The sequence below is a fragment of the Lissotriton vulgaris genome, chromosome 3_1 (genome assembly GCF_964263255.1).
Source record: "Lissotriton vulgaris chromosome 3_1, aLisVul1.2, whole genome shotgun sequence".
NCBI classification, from domain to species: Eukaryota; Metazoa; Chordata; class Amphibia; order Caudata; family Salamandridae; genus Lissotriton; species Lissotriton vulgaris.
The window spans coordinates 830,482,461-830,504,313 of NC_141689.1; the positions used below are offsets into that span (position 1 = coordinate 830,482,461).

Consider the following 21,853-nt stretch of genomic DNA (forward strand, 5'->3'; position numbering starts at 1 on the left):
AGTTGCCCCACACACTCTAACCCCACAAAGTGTCTACCATCCTGTTTGGGGGGTGATCCACTGCTCACTCATTTGTGCCAAGCATTTACTAGCAAATGCCTTCATTTGCGCCAAAACCCCCACAAACCCTTTCCCTCCAACCTTTTTTTCCACCCTTCCCTCCACGTCACTTGCCTGGAGCTACGGCCCCCTTGGACCGTAGCAGTGGGTTTCTCGGTGTCCTGCGCCTTCAGGGAACTACCGGATACAAGAGCGGTGTATGTTGGAGACTCTCTCTCTTCTCGCCGCTTCGAGTTCTCTATCTCTTCCACTCTCGCCTTCCGCTACCGCTCCGTTTTTCTGCCGCTCAGTCACCTCCTTCGTGTCCTCTCCTCCTGTTCTCCCCCTGCTCATCAACCGACTCTCCACACCTGGGGTAACCGTCGTTTCTCTCCACTTGTCCGTTTTCTCTCTCTCTCTCTCCCTCTCCCTCTCCTGCCCTCGAGCGCGCAGTGTCTCCAGTATGCCCCCTTTCTGCACAGTATCAGTACCTTTACGCGCTCCACTATGCAGTGCCCCCCTGTGGCGTTGAGCCCCCTCTTGTGCACGCAGCCCGTCACGGCTCGAGCTCTGTCTGTGCCCCGGGCCTCTGCACAGGGTGCACCGACTGGGAGCCCGGCGCTACCTCCGCACCTAGGCTCAGAAAGCGCAAGCGTCTGCCTGGAGGAAGGGAGGGAGGGCAAGGAGAGGAGGAGGAGGGGCAGTGAGAGGCAGCGGGGCAGCATACAGAAGAACTCCCCGTCCAGCTACAGCGCCTCCAGCAGCACCCAGCCTCCTGCCCTTGCATGGACAGCTGCCGCCCCCGGGCACCGCTGCTGCCCCTGGCGACCGCCCTGCTCCTGGTGAGTACATGCCTTCTATTACAGTGCTGCCCGCCGCTTTTAGGAGCTGTGCTCTCTGCCCCAGCACTGAGAGGAGTGAGTGCTGCGGGCACTTTGCAGTGGGAGCCGTCCTGTCAGGATGGGTGCACGCTGTCACAATGACTGGAGGACAGCAGCTGTCAGGAGAGTCTCAGAGTAACTTGTCAGGACGGGTGGACGCAATCTGTCTGGCCACGACGGGTGGCGTATTACATCATGATGGACTGAAAGTGGCATAACAAGCTGGGTGGAAAGTGACCAGTCAGGAAGGGTGGAGAGTGACCTGTCAAGATAGGTGGGAGCTGTCAGCGCCTCCACAGTGCCCGGATGCTTCTTCACAAGTAATTTTTAAACTACATTGGCGCTTGGAATTATGCTCTGGGGCACTGTGTGTTTGGGGGGGTGCGTGTGTGTGTGTGTGTGTGTGTGTGTGTGTGTGTGTGTGTGTGTGTGTGTGTGTGTGTGTGTGTGTGTGTGTGTGTGTGTGTGTGTGTGTGTGTGTGTGTGTGTGTGTGTGTGTGTGTGTGTGTGTGTGTGTGTGTGTGTGTGTGTGTGTGTGTGTGTGTGTGTGTGTGTGTGTGTGTGTGTGTGTGTGTGTGTGTGTGTGTGTGTGTGTGTGTGTGTGTGTGTGTGTGTGTGTGTGTGTGTGTGTGTGTGTGTGTGTGTGTGTGTGTGTGTGTGTGTGTGTGCGTGGTGTGTGTGTGTGTGTGTGTGTGTGTGTGGCTCTCTGTGTGTGTGTGTGTGTGGCTCTCTGTGTGTGTGTCTGTCTGTGGGTGCAAATGCAATAGGTCTCCCATTTGCAAGAGATTAAGCTATTGGCATTGTAAATGACAATGCCATTTATTTATCTGTTTGCAAAATCTACACATAAATAAAAATGTTGTCATTTACAATGCCAATAGCGCTAACTTTTGCAAAGGCGAGACAGTTGCATTGTAAATGCTTGTTTATAGCAGTGAAGAGTATTTTCAAATTTGCATGCTGCAGGCATAAGGCATTGCTCGTAGGTTTCTGCAGAAGCGTTTTTAGCAATTAGCAATTATGTTTAAGTTAGATATGTTTAAGTTAGCTTGATTAGGCCTCAAAAAGCTTACAATTACGTCATTCAGATATACATCATTCAGATATACAGAAAGAAAGAGCATTTTTTTATTATATGAACAAGCATTCTCCAGTTGCATGTGTTTCTCTGTGTGCTTTCCCATTTCAGATATTCCGCAAAATAACAGCATCAGTGGTGATGGTCATTTATAAAATATAACGTTTCTACATTGTGTTCTTTTCAAACATCACTAGGTTAGCCTTGACCTGGAACTCGCAAGGGAAAAGGAGCAGAGGAAGGCCTAGAACACCTGGCGTCAAGACCTTGAGGCTGACTGCAAGGTGATGGGTTGCATCTTGAGACAGATTGAAAGAAAATACCAGGACAGAGATAACTGGAGAGTCCTGGTTGATTGCCTATATGCCAGGAGGCATAGTAGGCATAAGTAAGTAATTTGAGTTCTCTTGAGGAAGCAATAGCAACAAGCAGGATGTTCCTGTCTTTGTAACATTCAAGGACCTTTGCGCAAGTTGTTTCTAACGACCATTCATAAACTGAACAGTAATTTATATTACTGAATTATATAAATGTCATGTCATATTAATTTCCTGTGCACAATTCTTTATTAATTTGCAGCAAAGTAGATGCTCGTTGGATGCATATTGTATTTGATGTATATTGTATTTGAAAATGATTGGTTTATATGAATGTATTTGTGTTAATCCAGCCCTATTATGTCATGTCATGGCAGACCATACTGAGGCTGTGGCTTTTCGGTCTAAAGCCCTAAAAAAGATGGTCTCTTTTGGAGATGTGTCACAACCTTTTGACTTGATTAGAGAAAAGAGTCTAAGATAGTATTTCTATTGATTTATATAATTTATTTCCTAACTGTACAGACTTTTTGTCAGTCTGCCGTTTGATTCAAACTTAAAGTTAATTCTTCTCAAACCGTAATTTTACTCTCTCCTCTTCAACGCTTCGTTCCTCTGTCTCTTGTCCCCTCTGCCCTCCCCCTCGGACGCGTATGTGTGTGGGCCCCTCTACACTGTGGACCCCCCGTTGTCGCCCACACCCCACTTTCCGTGTACAGATGGAGAACACCCCCCTCCAGTAGAGCACCATAGAACGCAATAGCCTGGCGGCCGGAGCCCCTTCTGATGCTTGTCCCCGCTCCCTCTCCCCCTAACGCCAACATCACCCCGCTCCCAGGGGCAAGTCTCCCCCTCCCCCTTCTTCTCACGGTCGGCTGACGGGCACTCAAAGGCTCACTGACACTTGGAGGTTTATAAAGTGCAGGGGATGCCAGCAATGAATTCACCATGTGATCTCTCCCCTTGATTCCCCCCACTCCCTCCCCGCCCTCTTCTCCCCCCCCCAACTGTAATGTACTGAATATAGTATTTTGTTCTACTCTGTGCATGTTATGTGATATCGTTCTCAATAAAAAAATTACAACACAAAAAAGATTAAGATCTAGCCCAATGCCTTCGAAGAAAACCTCATGTCAGTCCTCTTACTGAACTATATTTTGGTTTGATCAGTTGCCCTTAAGTTAACATTACTGGGGTCAAGCAATTTCTGAAGTAATTCTCTGCAACTGTCTGATGATGCTAGTATGTCTGTATTCTTGTAGTTATGGTTTCTTGTCCCTGCACCCAGAGTACACTGTATGATATATAAGATGGTTTTCCTATAAAGATTAACCTATTTTGTTTCAATGTCTTAAATGCTCTTGGTAAACAACTCCTATAAAGTACTCTGCCATCAATTGGGTTTTAAATGCTCTACACAAAACTACTAATCTAAATCTCACTAACCCTAACCCTAACCCAAAGCTACTGAATAACCTGCCTTCCATGACCGGTGAGAGGCTTTGGCAAAGGTTCTAACAGTAACCCCATTATAATTAATAATTCTGAATTAAGCCAAAAGGAGCAGCACACTGCATAATCAGAGGAAGAATCTTCTCAAGACAATGGGCTCTTCTAGATGCCTTAATTGCTGTTGCGTGAACTACTATTAAAGAAAACTGAATCAGATTGTGTCAGATGCAAATGAAAAGGTAATGCCATTTCTTCTTGTCATTTTTTTGAGTCAAAGTTTTTCCAATTACACCATATGAAGAATTGTTTCCACTTAAAGGAATAATATGTTCTGGTGGAAGGTTTCTTTGCGTCCTTCAGAATGTTCATGCAATACTATGGAAGCCTGAGGAGTTGCCATTGTAGGAATTCAGGCACAAAGCTGCTAAATTCAACAACTGTAGGGTGTGGTTATAGGTTTTGCCCTGTGCTTTGTATATACGGTTTGGTCAGCAGTATAGACTCCTGTGTCATTGTTCGGACAGGGGAAAAACATCTATGAACATCTATGAACCCCACTGATGTAGCCATTCGAAGAGTATTGGGATAATTCTCAGTTTCATTTTCATGACCACTCATTATTAGTGGGATAGAAAAACAATATGGATATGCCTCTACCCAATCGAGCCATCACAATTTCTCCTTTATCCCTTTTATCTTAAAGTATGGCTGCAATGACCTGGCGTTATGTGTTTCCTAAGTTTGTGAACAGATCTTATTATGATATACCCCAGGCAACGAAGCTTTTAGGAATTGTTTGCAAAAACTTGCATGTAATTTTCGAGTATTATTTTGCTTAGTTTGTCATCCAGTTCCTTTTTGTACTCCTGGCAGGTGAACAGTTGTGATGTTTATTCCCCTAGCTATGAGCTAGTGCAATAAAGTCCGAAATTACGTGGATGGGGTACTCCACTTAATTCCTCCCTGCATTCTCGAGTAATAAACCGTTGTCTGTATGATTATGTTGTTTGAATGACTTCAGAATGAGATTTCCTGCTCCGAACTCCAAGATTATAAGATTGGTTGAGTCCTTTCATTCTATATATCTTACTAGAGCAGTCCTGATCAAGGTGGGATGCATTTGCTTCTTCCATCTGTCCTCCATGGTCCCTATGGTGCCAAATCCCTCCCACGTTCCCTCTGTTGTCAGCTTGCAGCCCCAGTCCTTCCTGCCTGCCCTCTGTGGCAATGTGCTGCCCGTGCCCCTTCTGCCTAATCTCCTTATTCCATATGCTGCCCCTGCCATCCAACTCAGCCCTCTGAGCCAAACCTGCCTGCCTGCCCTTCGTTGTCTGAGTGCTGCCCCTGCTCCTTTCACCAACCATTCATGATCCCCACCCTGTCCTCTGTGGTCGGCTTGCTGCCCCCTGCCTCTTCCATCTGCCCTCCGTTGTTCTTGTGCTGTCCCTGTCCCTCCTGCCTGCCCTTTCTTGTCCATGTGCTGCCTCACCCCTCTCGCCTGCCTTTAAAAGGAAACTCCAGAACCAAGGGGACTTCATCCTGCTACTAGTGCTGCGCCAGGAGCTGCATTTGCCAGTGGTGGAGAAAGGGGGCATGGCGTCCGACAACCTCTCAGCAATCCTGCTGTGTGGGCCCTGCTTGAGGTAACAGGAGGGGTGGTTGGCACCCCAGGACATCCTTGAGGGCCAACTACCCCTCCTGTTACCTCCAGTAAGTACCACACAGCGGAATTGCTTAGAGGTCTGTGGAGGCCACGCGCCCTTTCTCCACCACTCTGTAAACATGGCTCAGCTTGTGGTGCACTACTGATTGGGGGAAGAAGTCCTCTTTACTCCTGAGGCAACTTAAGGGCCAAGAAGCCTCCTCTAGGTCCTGCCTGGTATGTCAGCACCCTCAGTGGTCCCTGCTTGCTCACGTTTACGTCCACTAAGTTTTTTTTTCCTCTTCTGCCTCTTTTTTTGTATTTGTTGGTGCCAGTGCTTGTTTTGGGAGCTAGCAACAGTGTCACATTATTGGACTTGTGCACCTGCCATGCTTATGGGCGTGGCTGACTCATCTGGCATGCTTATGAGCATGGCTAGCCATGTGTGGTTAAATGCCACTGAACTGGCTATAAAAGCCCAAACCTCACACCGGTCAGTGCTTGGCTTAATCTCCAGGTTCTCGCTTCAGGACAGAAGCATGCGCCGAACAAATTAAATTCATACCCTCCAGTGGACTTCTCTCTTATCCATGGTGAGCTGGCGTATTTTCTTTTTTTCGCTGTATTTTGTGAATGTTATTATATTACTGTTTCAAGGTTTTTATGGTAGTAATTATAAATATCCGGCTTGTTTTGTGTCAAATGTGAACCTCACAGGGTTCTATCGTGAGGGTATGAATTTTATTTGTTAGTCCTATGTACTGATTAATTGCTTAATGTTTAAATCAGAGAAACTAACCGCAACAGTTTAAAATGGTTGGTTGAAAACTACATGTCCCATAATTCCTGTGCAACTAACAGGAAGTGAGGTGTTAACATGAAGGATGTTACTTTATTTAAATTCAGCAAAAAAATGTAGTAATGGTTTCCTGTGAGCAAGGTCTCCGTAGAGACCGAAAAGCGTTGGGTGCTGCTGGCTTGCTGATAAATGGAAATAAAACTAAACCGATCTACAAACTCTGGTGTATGTCTGTAATTGGAAAGAATATCCGGGAGTGCATGAAGATTAAACTCCCCTTGTGGGGAAACTGATATATATATATATCTCGTGCACTAAATTAACTAGAACTTGCACCCCTACAGTGCACAGTGTTTTCATCAATGATGTCATTTTAGGTATTACTGTGATTTAATCAATGACGAAATAGAAAATGTCATGAGTGATGTATAATGTAAGGTCATAAGCAGTACATGGGGAGGAAAAAGGTTTCTTTGTAACCCAAAGTAAGATTTACGCAGGGAAAATCGAGGTGAAGAGAGTCAAACCATGGAGTGGTGAGAAGGAAGCATGTAAGAGGAAAGTCCTTTTTGATCACAAGTAAGGTGATATGCCCCACTAGAGGATATGTAGGTTGACTAGAAACTCTTGGGAGATTCCCCTTCTACCAACAATAAGGTTGGGAGCAGAGGCCACTACGAACATGGACCCACAAGTCTTGCAGCATTTTGGGATACAGAGGGCCTGTCTGGAATTTGTTGTAAGGGTGTGTTACCAGTCCAGAGGCGGAAGCCGGGACTCGAGATTTCTAGTTGCCGAATTTTGCTGCTAACTTGCTGCTAGAAATATTTTACAGAGTGTGGGTGTTTTTATTGTGATTTTAAAACATTAAATTGCGCATTTTCACAATCCAGGGCTTGACCCTGTGAGATAGTCTCTCCGGTCCCGCGATTTCTTGTGAGGAAAACGAGCTGGGCGAGCAGTCTAGTGCTCCGCCCGCCCGCCCCCCGCCTGCATAAAAGCGTAGGCCAATCACATCCCCACTGATTGCTAGTAAGGGTGTGTTACCAGTCCTGAGGCGGAAGCCGGGACTCGAGATTTCTATTTGCCGAATTTTGCTGCTAACTTGCTGCTAGAAATATTTTACAAGGTGTGTGTGTTTTTATTGTGATTTTAAAACATTAAATCGCGCATTTGCACAATCCAGGGCTTGAACCTGTGAGATCGTCTCTCCGGTCACGCCATTTCTTGTGAGGAAAACGAGCTGGGCGAGCAGTCCAGTGCTCCGCCCGCCCGCCCCCCGCCTACATAAAATGATCCCCTGGCCCAGGAAGCGCAGCGGGCGCGCCGCTGGCGCGCCTAAGGCAAGCCGCCGGCGCGCCGCCAGCGCGCCTAAGGCAAGCCCGTTTGCGCCTGTCCGTGCCCAGTGCCAGTCCCCCTCCCCTGCCTGTGTACACAAGAAGCAGCACTCCACTAATTTACGGTATTTCCGCGATTTTCTTATTGCACTGAATGTTGGGAACTGTGGAAGTGATAATCTTTGGGGGGTGGCTGATAATTCATCTCAGGAATGCTCTGTGTGTAACTTCCGTTTTCAGAGCACATTAAGCCACCATGCTCGAGATAATGTTGACCCCTCATTGATCAAAGCTGGCTTGATTAATGCTAGGTCATTGGTCAAGCACGCCGCAGATATTTTTGAATTGTTGGCGGAGAACCAATTTGACCTTTTTTTCATAACGGAAACTTGGTTAAATGACACGTGTGCACCAGTGGTGGAGCTAGCTATTCCACGGGGATTCAAAATTACGAGGGCGGACCGCCCACTTGGCAGAGGGGGCGGTGTCGCCGTAGTTTACAGGGACCAATGGGTCTTTTCGTGCGAGCCCCAGGATCAGCTGGCGGACATTGAGGTGCTCCATTTTGCCCTTGTATTTAATTCTCATTTTACCGTAGGTGGCACACTGGTGTACCGGCCTCCGGGATATGTCGGGACCTTTGTGGGGACGCTGGAAGAGGTTATAACTCCGCGGGCTCCAAGATATTCAAGGTATCTCCTCTTGGGGGATTTTAACATCCATGTTGATATCTTGGACTCCACGGAGGCCATTCGCTTAGGCGAAGCCCTCTCTCTGGCACACCTCAAACAGTGGGTTGCTGCTCCCACTCATGCGGGGGGACATCTTTTAGATCTGGTCTGCTCCGACTTTGACATTTCAATGGCCCTTCCTGAGAATGTAATCTGGTCGGACCACAAGCTGATTAGGTTTTCCTGGTCTTTGGATGCCTTTCCAGAGAGTGGTCCTCCACTTGCTCATTCACAGAGGATAAATCTAGATACCTTGACGGACCTTCTACCTTTAACCCGTCCATTATTACCCTTAGAGATTGAAGCGGCGGTTAGCACTTTCAATGCTTGGGTAGAACATGGGTCCGCCACTGCCATCAATAAAGGTTGTATTCGCAGGCTGCGCTCTACCCCCTCAAAACCCTGGTTTTCACACACCCTTCGGGAACTGAAACTGGGATGTAAGAAACTTGAACGGGTGTGGAGACATGCCTACCTGCCCGAGGCAGAGAGAGCGCTGCGGATGGCGCAAAAAAACTACTATGCGGCCATCAGATCTGCCAAGAGCAGTTATTATGCATGGCGAATTAATAGAGCAAATAATAACAGCAAGGACATTTTTTCAATAGTGAAGAGCTTCTTATCACCATGTGCTGCACAACCAGTGTTACCTTCATCCGAGCAATGGTGCGAAGAGCTTTCTTCGTTCTTTGTTGATAAAATTGCCAAAATTCAGGATGACCTGCTTGCCGCCTGTGACGGCTTTCAGTCTCCCCCTGTATCTCTTCCCTCTACCATGCCGAAGCCAGTTGAACAGTTTGCTAATTTTGCTTTGTCTTCGGAGTCTGACATTACTGCTGTCCTTGCGGCCTTGAAGTCAGGGTCCCCTTCGGACCCTTGCCCTGCCAGAGTCCTCAGGGGGGATAGCGGAAATAGTTGGCAAAGAGGTCACCCAGATCATTAATCTTTCTTTTTTCTCTGCTACTGTCCCGCTTTGTTGGAAACAAGCTAAATTGCTGCCACTTTTGAAAAAGACTGGGTTGGATCCTACTTTGCCTTCCAACTATCGGCCCATATCATTACTGCCAGCCCAAGCAATTATTCCTTAATTGCGAATTTGCAATTTGCGAATTCGCAATTAAGGAATATAAATAAATCGCAAAAAAATTGTGATTTTCTTGATACATACCAATTAGCGATTCTGAAATAGCGATTTCTTAAAAATCGCTATTACAGAATCGCTAATGGGTATCTTGATACATATGGCCCTGAATCAAAAGGCCACAATCCTTAGCCCACTAGTTCCCTACATGCACATTTTCTGAAAAAACCATTGCATGCCACACACAAATCCCCAACCACAGGGCTTACTTTATTTCTTACAACCTAACACAAGCTCACCTGCATGTTTGTTATCTACAAACATTTGTGAAGCGAAAGCACATGCTCACACTTCTGACCAAGCGTTGGATAAAGCATCATTCTCACATCATTTAGAATCTCTATACTTCCTCAGTAGCCACAAATACTGTGTGTAAACACTAATTGAACAATGAAAACACTCACAATCTGACCTTCATGTTATACGTGGACTCCCATATCATACAACCGGATTTGACCATTTTAACCAACCCCCAAACATCAGGTTCTCTACAATTACTCTTCACACAATAAACACTAGTCACCATTCATCAAATGTATCATAAAACCCACATATTACAAATTCTCCACGGAAAAGGAAACACATCACAGACCAATCAACAAGAAACCAACTTAATCAGGGAAACTGACCCCAACACATAATACAATGCTCCTTTCTGCTTCATTTGCATTGCAGTTTCTTCCCTCTAAAGATCTTCCCACACTGACCACCAGCACATAATTACACACCACAATAACACAACCATAGTCCTATATTATGAACAACTACAATTACAGATCCCCAGCTAGATCTGCACCAACGTAAGGCTAGAAACACTCTGACTTTTAAACCATGTCTCCGCTTCCTCACCTCATAGTGGGAAAGAATTCCAGAATATAAGAACCAGACAATGGGAATCAATGTGTTGGGCATACCCGTGGCCATGCGTGTGTTATTCACTCTGCAGTATTGGGATAACAGCTAGAAAATACCTGTCATTTGCAGATCTTGGTTATTCTCACTAGCACTTTGGTCTTCAGCAACTTCACATGGATCCTGAGGTAAGCTCTCCTTATCAAGTGAGACCACATCCTGTCCTTCCAGCAAGCGGCTTTGCTTCCTCTGTTCTCTCTCTTTCAAAATAATCTACAACAAACAAAATATATAAACACACAAGCACGTTATATGCAGGACATAACACAATGTGAGTATTTATTTGTGATTTTCAATGAGAGCCTATGAGGCCATACCAGGAGTCAGAAAGCTGTAGTATTAGAAAAATCTTAACACTGCTGCTGAATACGTTTTAAGCATGAGAATGCAAATTATAAAATGATACAAGTCTTAGGAGGGTTAATTTACAATTGATAAAGAGCTTCATTTAGCTATGACTGAAGATACTGAACAATATGAGCAATACATTGCCTGGCCCTATAACAGATAATTCTTTGAACACTGTTTTTCCTATTTGCATAGGCAAAGTATATTAGTAATTTGATATGTCCAACTGACCTATGTGGCCTTATTATAAAGGGGAGGGAGCATGCTGTGGGTACAAGAAATGTTTTTAAACTGTCCAGAATTCAGAGGAGGCAGTGTAACAATGCTATGCTTCTTTCTTTTATTAAGAGTTCAAACACAAGATACTTACTTTTACATGCTAACCACAAATGTAATCAAATACACACCACTTCCAGATTACCTCTGAAGCCTGTAATGTACACATTGAAGTAGACTGATTGTGCATGTATAACGAATGACAAACTCATTTTAGCTATTAATATGCATTGTTTGATTTGAAAGTGTTCACAAGATTACAGTAAGTTTCACAATCATATCTCTACAGTAATTAGTAAAATGCAATTCAAAGCAGAACCAGTCCTGTACTCCATTTATACTGCACTACATTCCAGCTCTGAAGAAGTTAACAAATCCATTGTAAATTGCTCCAACTATAGATTCTGCTGCCTATGTACAATAATCCTTGACTATTCCTCCAACCTGCTTATGTCAGTGAGTGAGAGGTTTTCCAATTTTAAACCATAGGGACTATATCCAAACTAGAACTCGTGAATACAACACTTGCTGGACACTCAAAAACGATAATCTAGTCTGTTAACTCCAGATTTATACAACTGGGTTTTGGGACGATATTCTCCTCTATCATTAGGCCTATTTCTTGGAGCATCCAAACTAATTATATACCTTATTTGAGTAGGACTGAGTAAGACCAAGAGCGCATTATTCCAATCTTCCACGCCATCAGAATTTGAAAGCATGTCATCAACCATCTGTCCCTTGCTAATCGACACAGAGGTGAACAAGTCAAAAAGTAGAATAAAAATGAAAACAAAATATTGCAAATTATGAGCATTTATTCCACCTATGGCGTCTGGAGATTAAGAAGAAATTGTGACATTAGTAGCTCACAGTCAGATCTGCTGTAGTGGGTAAAAATGTTATGCTGCTGAGACACTTTAGTTAGAATTTTATCTAGCAAAAAATTCTCGGGAAGTCTCGTGTATTCTCAGTGCACTTTGTTTGAAAAGGAAACGCCTCAATTGCAAGTGCTCAAAAATTTGACTCTCACTTTGGGATTCCAAACTCTGCTTGCAGTGCATTCACATTTTTAAGAGTTTTGAAATTAAATAATTGCCCCACAGAGAAAATTACCAGGCATACACACGTTACTACTTGTGTAACGATATATCTATAAGAGACATTAGTTAGTGATAGATTCCTTACCTTAGAATATCCCCAGGCATCAGACTGGATCCGGAAAGTTTTTCGTCAGCAGTACCCATGCGCGTCGGAAGGTGGCATCATGCGGCTCCGGGTCCGTCGCTGGTGTTGTATGCGCCGAGATGACGTCACAGACTACTTAGGCGCCATCCATGCGCACTGACGTCAGTTCTGTTCACGACTTGCCGCGCCAGTAATGCAGAGCCATGCAAAAAACTGACCACTGGTGCCATGAAACTAGGGCCCTGAAAGGGATGACCTTAAGCCTAGAAGTCAGTTCGCAGAACGGGGAGGATGGGCGGGGCGGTAAGGAATCTATCACTAACTAATGTCTCTTACAGATATATCGTTACACAAGTAGTAACTTGTGCATCTGCAAGAGACACGTTAGTGATAGATTCCTTACGTTAGAATAGATACCCCAGCAATACCAACCCTGGTGGAGGGTCTGTGAACAAGATTACACAAGAAAGTCATGGAGAACAGAATGGCCAAAGAAGCCGTCTCTCCAGACTTGACTGTCAAGGCAGTAATGCTTGGTAAACGTGTGCAGCAAGGCCCACGTAGCTGCCTGACAAATGTCCTGCAAGGGAACGCCGCGTCCTAATGCAGTAGTGGCTGCCGTTGCACTGGTAGAATGGGCACACAGCCCCACAGGAGGCTTCTTCTTAGCCAACGAGTAACATGCTTTGATGCACAGAACGACCCACGAGAGATGGTTCTTTTGTGCACGGCCTGACCTTTTTTATCGCCATCGTAGCCAACAAAAAGTTGGTCATCCACCCTGAACAGTTGTGTGCGCTGCAGATAGAAAGAGAGCGCACGTTTTGGGTCCAGACGGTGGAGCCTCTCTTCCCCTTTTGAAGGATGTGGAGGCGGAAAGAAGGTGGGCAAAGTGATGGTCTGCCCGAAGAGGAAGTGCGTCACAACCTTTGGCAAGAAAGAAGAACGGGTCCTTAAAACCATCTTGTCCAGATGAACAGATAGAAAAGGAGGTTTAGAAGTAAGAGCCTGGAGCTCACTCACTCTTTTGGCAGAGATGATAGCTACCAGGAAAGCCGTCTTTAGAGCGAGAAGACGTAAGGGACAGTTATGAAGGGGCTCAAAGGGAGCGCACATTGGATAAGTCAAGACAAGATTTAAGTCCCATTGAAGCATTATGAAAGGCACTGGAGGAAACGTGTGCGTAATGCCTTTGAGGAAACGATTAACAACCAAGGGCTTAAAAAGAGAAGGCTGATCTGGAAGCCGTAGAAAGGCGGAGATGGCCGAAATATAACCTTTGATAGTGCCCAGAGCAGAGCCCTGCTGGGCCAAAGAGAGAGAAGGAACAGAAGGACCTCGGAAAGAGGGGCAGAAAGGGGATCTACAGCTTTCGCTGTGCACCATGCCACAAACTTGCTCCACCTGCAGGCGTAAACCATCTTAGTGGAGGGACGCCTGGCAGCCAGAATGACATCACAGACTTCAGGAGGAAGATCGAAAGCGGTCAACTGTCGCTGCTTAATCTCCACGCATGGAGGTGATGGCTCAACAGATTTGGGTGGAGGACTGTACCCTGCTGCTGCGACAGAAGATCCTCCCGAAGAGGCAGTCGGATCGAGGAACCGATCGCCATGCAGAGTAGCTCGGGATACCAGTATCTTTGTGCCCAATCCGGAGCCACAAGGATGACTTGGGCCCAGTCGCGCCAAATCTTCTTCTGCACTCTGGGCAGAAGTGGTATAGGCGGAAAGGCGTACAACAGACCGCAACTCCACTCGCGATGAAAAGCGTTGCCCAGCTAGTGCCGCCTTGGAAATTCCAACTCGCAGAACTGATGACATTGCGCGTTCTCTTCGGTGGTGAATAGATCTAACCAAGGCTCTCCCCACTGCAGAAAGACACCTTGCGCCGTCCTAGTTCAGACGCCATTCGTGATCCATCATGCACCAGCGGCTGAGTTTGTCCGCCCTGACATTCGGGGAACCTGTCAGATGTTGAACCAGCAAGGAAATGCCTTGATGCTCCAGCCATGTCCAGAGGCGCAGAGCACAACCCCACCCAGCCCTGTTTGTTGTAATACCACATGGTAGTGTTATCCATGAACACCTGTACCACACTTCCCCGGACAGTGGGAAGGAATGTCTTCAGTGCAAATCGGATTGCCCGAAGCTCCAAAAGATTGATATGGAGTCGGGACTCCGCCGGAGACCAGAGGCCTCTGATCTCCGCCTCTCCCTAGTATTGTGCATCAATGCTAGATAAACCTCAGGTCTTCTTGAGGGACAAAAGCAGAATTGTGCCTTGCTCCCCTCACTCAGCAAACTTGGACCCCCACTTTGCCCTCTCATCTGTCTCGGTGTACACTCTCATTTTTCATTCATTTTGTGCCTCAGTCTGCTCTCTATTTCACTTTATTCCATGCATTTTTCTTCTTTCTTCTGCCCTCTTCCCATCCATCTTCTACCTCCTGACTCTCCCTCTTATATCCTAGCACCTTGGATCCTTCTCTAACTTATCTAGGCTCATACCCTTTCTCTCAATTGTCTTTTGCCATTGTCTTGTGCATTCTTTCATCATGTTAACCTCAGGACACACTCCCAACCTTTCTTTTATCTCGGTCCCTTACTAATCATTCTTCTGTCTCTATCCCCTTGCCCACACTTCTAGTCTCACACCCATTATTTCCTCTCCCATCTGTTGTATTTCCCAGTTTCCTCACTCTACTCTTTCTTTTCCCTCCTTTGTCTTGTGCTATTCCAATCTTTATCACACATTCATCTCCTTTATCCTTCATTAAATGCCAAGATCCTTACTCTTCCTCCTTGAATACCTCAAGCATCCCAGTAATCTGTTCTGTGCCTTGCTTAACTCTTTTTCACACTGTGCCCTGGTCTTCACTCAAATTAATAATTTTCTATGGTCATCTCTCCGATTTATTGAGGGCATCTGTTCCCATTCTCATCCAATGTGTATACCGCTCCACTCACCCATCTTAGTTCTGCAGTAATTCTCTTACTCATTAATTTTGTGCTTTGCTCCCTTGACCTCAATTATCATTCTCATCTAGGTTCTGCCCTACTCCTTGCTAACTTCCAGAAATGTTTCTGGTCTCTCACTCATCCTTCCTATGCCTCACCGTACCCAATATTATTAGTGGCACAGTCCCGTCACTCTTCTTGAACACTCGTCCTGTTCCCAATCATGCATGTGCCTCGTTCTTATTCCCCCTTCCCACTTGTGCCTCAGTCCTCAAGTTCTCTTGTGCCTCACACCTCAAACCCCTCTGGAGGCTGATTAGTGCATCCACCAATTCCCAGTCCTTACACCTATGTGTCCCTCACTACATAATCCTTATTATGCCTAATATTAATCCCGATCCTATGGCCTGAGTCTTAAAGGCCTTTTTTTTCAGTCTTCAGCCCTCTGTGCCTCATTACCACATGCTTCTTATGTCTTAGTTCCCCACTCTTTTTGTGCAATGTCCTGCCACTCGATTTTGCACCTCCATCTCATCACCGATTATTTACTATTGCTTCAACTCCCTCCATCTTGCACCTCCCTACCATTACCATGCCAGAGTCCGCCAATCCTATGGGTGTATCCGTGGTTTCCATTCACCAGCTCTCTTGTTTTTTAGTACACTATTCACCTTGTGTCTTTTGTGCCGTGTTTTCCTATTCCTTTATGGCTTCGATTCTGGAGTCGCTAACCCCATTCCCCATGCCTTGTGCCTTCTTCCTATTCCTATGCCTCAGTCCCTACACATCTTGTGTTGTATCTTAGTGCTCGAAAGTGAAACTTACAGGATGGTTGGGGACACAGTACAAAAAACAATATTGGGTGTGCCCCTGCCATCTTCTAGTCAGTTTGAATGATAAAGCTAAGTCACGGAAAATCGTGCAGCTGGGATAGTTCGGGTATTTTTTATATTATTTTCTTCTTTGAATTCAGAGTCTTTTGGCTGTGGTTGATCTGTATGGTGACTGACAGTCTGCTACTTACCAGAGACCCACACCATCAGACCCTCAGCCCTTTTGAAGTCTGATGCCAAAGCCTACCATTCCCCCTCCAACCCCTCTAGTCACTAATACACTCCCTAACATCATTCCAGTGCACTACAAAAACAAATGAACAGCACTAGTCACTCTCTGCAAATTCTAACTTCCTGTTGTACAAGTTACTTACCTTCGGTAACAATGTACCTGGTAGAGATGATTCTAGCTGCAGATTCCTTAACGTAGAATTATCCCCAGGCGTGAGACTGGATCCGGAAAACTTTTCTGCCACAGAATCCCTGCACGTCGGGGGGACGTCACCATGTGACTCCGCCCTGACGTCATCCGCGTCTGTGATGTCAGCAAGGATACATAAGTCCCACCCCGGCGCGCCTACATCAGTTTTCTGTGGAGAACCATGTGCAAAAACCTAGCTAAACAGAAGGGAAAGTAACGCATGCTGAGGAACAGCACCATCCAGAATAGTGCCAGGTACTAAGGCACCAAGTCACGGAATAAAAGAACAGAGCGCAGCTACTGAAAGCAAGCCTGCAGACAAATACAACAGCCTCCCCGAGGGCAGGAAGCATATGAAAGAATGCGTAAAAGACGAAGAAGTCTGCAATCACCGCCCAGAATAAGGAAGGGTTCCAGGGAAAGAACGGAAGAGCAACAACAATTCCCCCCCAGATAACACCAGCAGGAAAGATCTCCTCAAAAGAACTGAGGGTCGAGACCCAGCCAAGGGACCTCAACCCCAAGGACTGCGAGAGTCAGAAGTGCAAGCCACACAAGGAAGCAGAGCACGAACGAACCCCACATTGGAGACCAAGGTGCAGGGGCACTGAAATACCCAGGAATTCATCACCCAATCCCCAGAAAGGAAGGAATGGAGTAACAACAAGGCGAGCATCCCCCTAGGGAGGGAGTAAGAAAAGGGCACTCGCAGGGGATAGCCGCCCTGAGGCAAGTGAGTGCAGAAGACCAAGAAGGGTCCTCGCAGAAACGGGGAGGAAAGGCGGGTCATGATGGAATCTGTGGCTAGAATCGTCTCTACCAGATACATCATTACCGAAGGTAAGTAACTCGTACATCTGATAGAGACTACTAGCCTCAGATTCCTTAACACAGAACAGATACCCTAGCCATACCCAAAGGGGAGGAGGGTCTGCCAGAGGACCCCCCCAGCCTGGAAGAATACCGGGCCCCAAAGGGGACGAGTCATAGGGACAGGGAGAAACCAGTACCCCTCCAGGCAGAAGAGGACCTCACCAGCTCAGAAGAACACATAGCCCCACAGGGGATGTGTTAAGGAGAGGAGATGAGAGGGGCGGCCAAATCCCCACCAAGCAAAGAAGGCAAGATAAGACAAAGGGAGGACAGTACACCCCAAGCCCTGTCAAGGCACCAGGAACTCCCGCCAGAAGCCCAGAGGAATAGACAACGGCAGAGGAATACCGAAGAGAAGAATTTCCCCAAGACTCCAAAGCGCCAAAGAAGGGAGCCATGAAGAACCGCACCTCGACGACACCACCCTCCTACGACCTGAAGCCGAAACCTTCGGCGCCGGGGCCAGAGCCGCCGGCGACTCCTTTGAAGTTCCCGCTTGAGGCAAGGGATCCGCGGACGTTTCAGGAGGTGGAGGAAGGGCCAAAGAAGCCTGCAGAGCCGTCGGATTTGCTGTAATGTGGGCCCTAGTCGCCCCTGACCCAGGAAACGGTGGGTAGGAAGGCAACAAGCGTTGGCGCATGTCCCGAGGGGAGTTGGCGCCCACCGGGGAAGGAGGACAGGGCCTCGCAGACAAACTGAAGGACCTACCAGCCCGTGAGCCACGCCCTTGGGGTCGTGGCGAGAGACAACGTTGCAGACGGAACCAGCGGCTCTGTACTTCCGAGGTAGGGGACGGACGCTGGGATGATACCGACCTGGACAAGCGTGCCAACAGCAACTTCTTCCGGTGCTCCCGCTGTGATTTAGGCTTAAGGTGCTGGCAGGCGTCGCACTCCTCTGAGTCGTGGTGCTCACCTAGACACCATATGCAAATCGGATGAGGGTCCGTCGCCGACTTGGGACGTGCACAGGAGGTACACGTTTTGAAGCCCGAAGGCATTGGCACACTGTTCCACTAACGCCAAAGCGTGAGAAAGAAGAGAAGCCCTGAAAACAGGCCAGGACACAATCCCGATCTGCGCTGCAAGCGGAAAAGAGAAAAACTGACGAAGGCACGCAGGGTGGGACTTATGTATCCTCGCTGACGTCACGACACGGACAACGTCAGGGCGGAGTCACGTGGTGCCGTCCCCCCGGCGTGCAGGGATGCTGTGGCAGAAAAGTTTTCAAGATCCAGTCTCACGCCTGGGGATAATTCTACGTTAAGGAATCTGCGGCTAGTAGTCTCTATCAGGTTAATTTCTTATGTTTGTGTAGTGGGAGTGATGCTTGGAAGGATGGAGGGAACTGCTCCTGCCACTCTTTCTCTCACCTTTATTCTTCTCTACCAACAGAAAATCAGGATCGGGCCATAAGGCATGGAAAGGGATGAACTGGAAGCAATGAAAGCTGCCTTTAGTCCCTCCACTGGCTTGATCCTGGGGAAGGACTTGGGAGGGGCTAGGGAATGCCCCTCTGTTCTTTCTGATAAGTGTCTGACATCATTGTGATGACACATGCATATCAACACATATGTGTGCAAGTTGCAAGAGCAGCTTAAGCATTAATAGAATGAGTTGTTTGTTTTTAAGCCTAACTGAATTTAGAACCCAAAAAAATGCTTATTTTTTTCCTTTTAGACATGAATTGCTTCAAATAATATATAGTTTGGAATAAACTATGTTTTTAAGGGAAATGCTCTAAGATGCAGCACACAGGCAGATATTCCACGTTGATAAATAATAATGAAGATTCCTTCATGACGAAAAATAGTATCTCAACTACTTAAAACTTTATGTGAACATTAGCCACTATGTACAATCGATAACCCATACCCTGCTATTCGGCCAAATAGACTGTTTCCAACAACAGTCTATAATCTATAGCTACAAAAAGATGTTGACAGTGAACCCTGCAATAGGCCAACACCTGATCTGCTATCCCTAAACAGTAGGAGTATGGTGGAGATCATCCACCAAATTTTTGTGCACACTGTTAAAGCATCCACTGTCACAATGCAATCCAAAACGAGGATTATAACAATTCTAAAACAAATGCAAAGGTGCACCACTAAACATCACAGAGACTAGACACTTAATAAAATATCAGATACGTGTCCAGAGTGTTTTTTCTACAATTATCTTCTTTTATTCAAGTTGTATTAAAAAATTATTCATGATTGAAAAAGACAGCCAACGCATTTCGTCCAGTCAGATGGACTTCTTCAGGACAGACAAGCAAATTAGGGGTACTTTTAGCAAATATATTTTGTCAAAAGTATCCGTAGTAATGGAACTATAAGCAAAACTGCGAAGTTAGTATCACCAGGACCGGTCAGGCAAATACCGGCAATTTAGGCGATATTTTTCATCAAAATGTCCATGGGATATGGTCTTTAGAATACCAAGGCGGAATATGTTTCACCAGAATTTCAACTTAACGAGGATATGTGCTCCTTTCACATAGTGAGGAGGATAACGATAAAGTAGCCAAAATTGGAAAGAAACAACAGTCTCACGCCAAACGCCAACCTCGCAATGCCTTCTGCAATCAACCGACGGTCAGACCAGCTATAATCTGTCTATATAGTGTTTTTAATGCACTCATAGGTCTAACTATGTATCCTTTCCCCCCCTTTTTTCTGCTGTCTTGTAGCCCTCATGAAGCCTTTGTTTGGTCATGAACACAAAGATATAAGAAAATCTCAATACACAAGGAGAGCATTTAGAAAGTGAAGCAATATGTGAACCGCAGAAAGGCTAGAGGGATTTACAGCCTGATTAATCATTGGGCCGTTTTGCGAGTCTGAAATAGCGATTCATAAGGAATCGCTATTCCAGACTCGCAAAACGGTATTCATGTAGGAATCGCAAAAAAATATGCGATTCCTACACATTCCTTATTTGCGATTAGCAAATTGCTAATCGCAAATAAGGAAAAACTCCCCTTTCATTCCTATGGGCCAAAAGGCCCATAGGAATGAATGGGGAGTATTCCTTATTTGCGATTAGCAATTTGCTAATCGCAAATAAGATAGCGATTTGAAGGGTGCCAGGGGTGTCCAAAGGACACTCTGTAGCACCCCTTAAATGCACATTTGAACAGGTGTTGCGCACACACATGTCCAAAGGACATGTGTGTGTGTAACATGCAAAAGAAAAAATGCACTAAAGTGCTTTTTACTCTTTTTTCGCAATTTACCACCAAGTCAGACTTGGTGGTAAATTGCGACCAAATATTGCGATTTCGCAATTTCTAAATGGTTGATGAATTGCATTTAAGGAATCTCTATTAGAGATTCCTTAAATCCAATTCCTCGTAAATATGCGATTTCGGTAATAGCGATTTTAGCATTTGGGATGATGAATCCCAAATGCAAAAATCGCACTCGCAAAGGGCCAGATTCTCAGAATCTGGCCCTTTGCGAGCGCAATTACCTTTGATGAATCAGGCTGATAATTTTATATGGTAGAAAAACGTTTTTGTTCAGGTGCTATATAGGTTAGAATGGTGAAGGAAATATTAATTGCATTACCTTTTTCAAAGATGATGGTTTCTTTGCCTTTGGTACTTCTCTCTGCTTGCCTTTTTTGACAAGAGGTGCGCTTGAGTCCAAAGGGTTATGAGGAGATTTTCCCTGCTTCAACTGATTTTGTTTCACCACAGGAGCAGATTCTTTGGAATGTACCGGGATGGCACTGCCAACTGAAATGAAAAATAAAATTACATTTTCTTGTTCTTTTTTTAAGGAAAGCCTCCAATGATGTTATCTTCTGACGTTACTTCAAATTCCTATAAAAAATGTAGTCTATCAGGGAATAGCCAAGGCCTGGATATAAAGAGCATGATCACTGGAGCTCAAATTCTGTAATGTAAGGCATCAATGCAAGAATGTTACAAAATAAATAAATTGCATATGCTTCGGATATTGAACCAACTCTGACTGGCATGGTAGTGTCAATATTAGAGTTGACAGCTACTGTGGGCTCCGCTTAAGTAAGTAAAAACGAGGTAAGCTTGGGAGGCCTGGCAGGCTCACCGAGGGCTGTAATACTGATACTGTGAAATAACAGAGTTGTCTCCATGAGTAAATGTAATGTAAAATGACGAGATTGCAGAATTGTAAAACAAAATATGGTAGATATACTTCCTCAGTGTTTATCTCATTACCATATACATATCAATAAAAAGAGTAAAACAAAAACAAAAACGAAGTGAGCTAAGAGGAAGGGGGGAAAAGTCTAGATCCCTCACTGTGGGACTGACCTGGCAGAAATGAACCACTCTAGTGGATGATGGTCATGCAGTGGCATAGTGTAACCTTACAAAGAGGCCCAGTTTAGGGTCACATCCAATGCTTCTGCTTCAACCATGAAGATAAAGGTCAAATTCAGTCAGAGAATATAGTGATTTCTGACCATGTCCCGTTCACAACCATGTTAGACACACTTGAAAATGAGGGGGTGGCTAATGAACAAATCTTCAAGTAGTTACTCTTGTATTCTGAAGTAAAGTTTGTAATGTAATAATAGTTTATGAACAACAGTGAAGGAGGGAGAAATCAGTGAGTGACTCTTTATGACGTC

General features: G+C 45.7%; 1 protein-coding gene across 1 annotated transcript in view; it reads right to left on the reverse strand.

Annotated features, from left to right (window-relative positions):
- Positions 1-21,853, reverse strand: part of SECISBP2 (SECIS binding protein 2) — a 405,025-nt gene that overhangs the window by 155,371 nt on the left and 227,801 nt on the right. Inside the window, exons 7-8 of the mRNA XM_086961140.1 lie at positions 20,803-20,972; positions 10,389-10,542 (exon numbers count right to left, since the gene is read on the reverse strand). Of these exons, the coding sequence (XP_086817266.1) occupies positions 10,389-10,542; positions 20,803-20,972 (324 nt within the window). The remainder of the gene's footprint in view (positions 1-10,388; positions 10,543-20,802; positions 20,973-21,853) is intronic.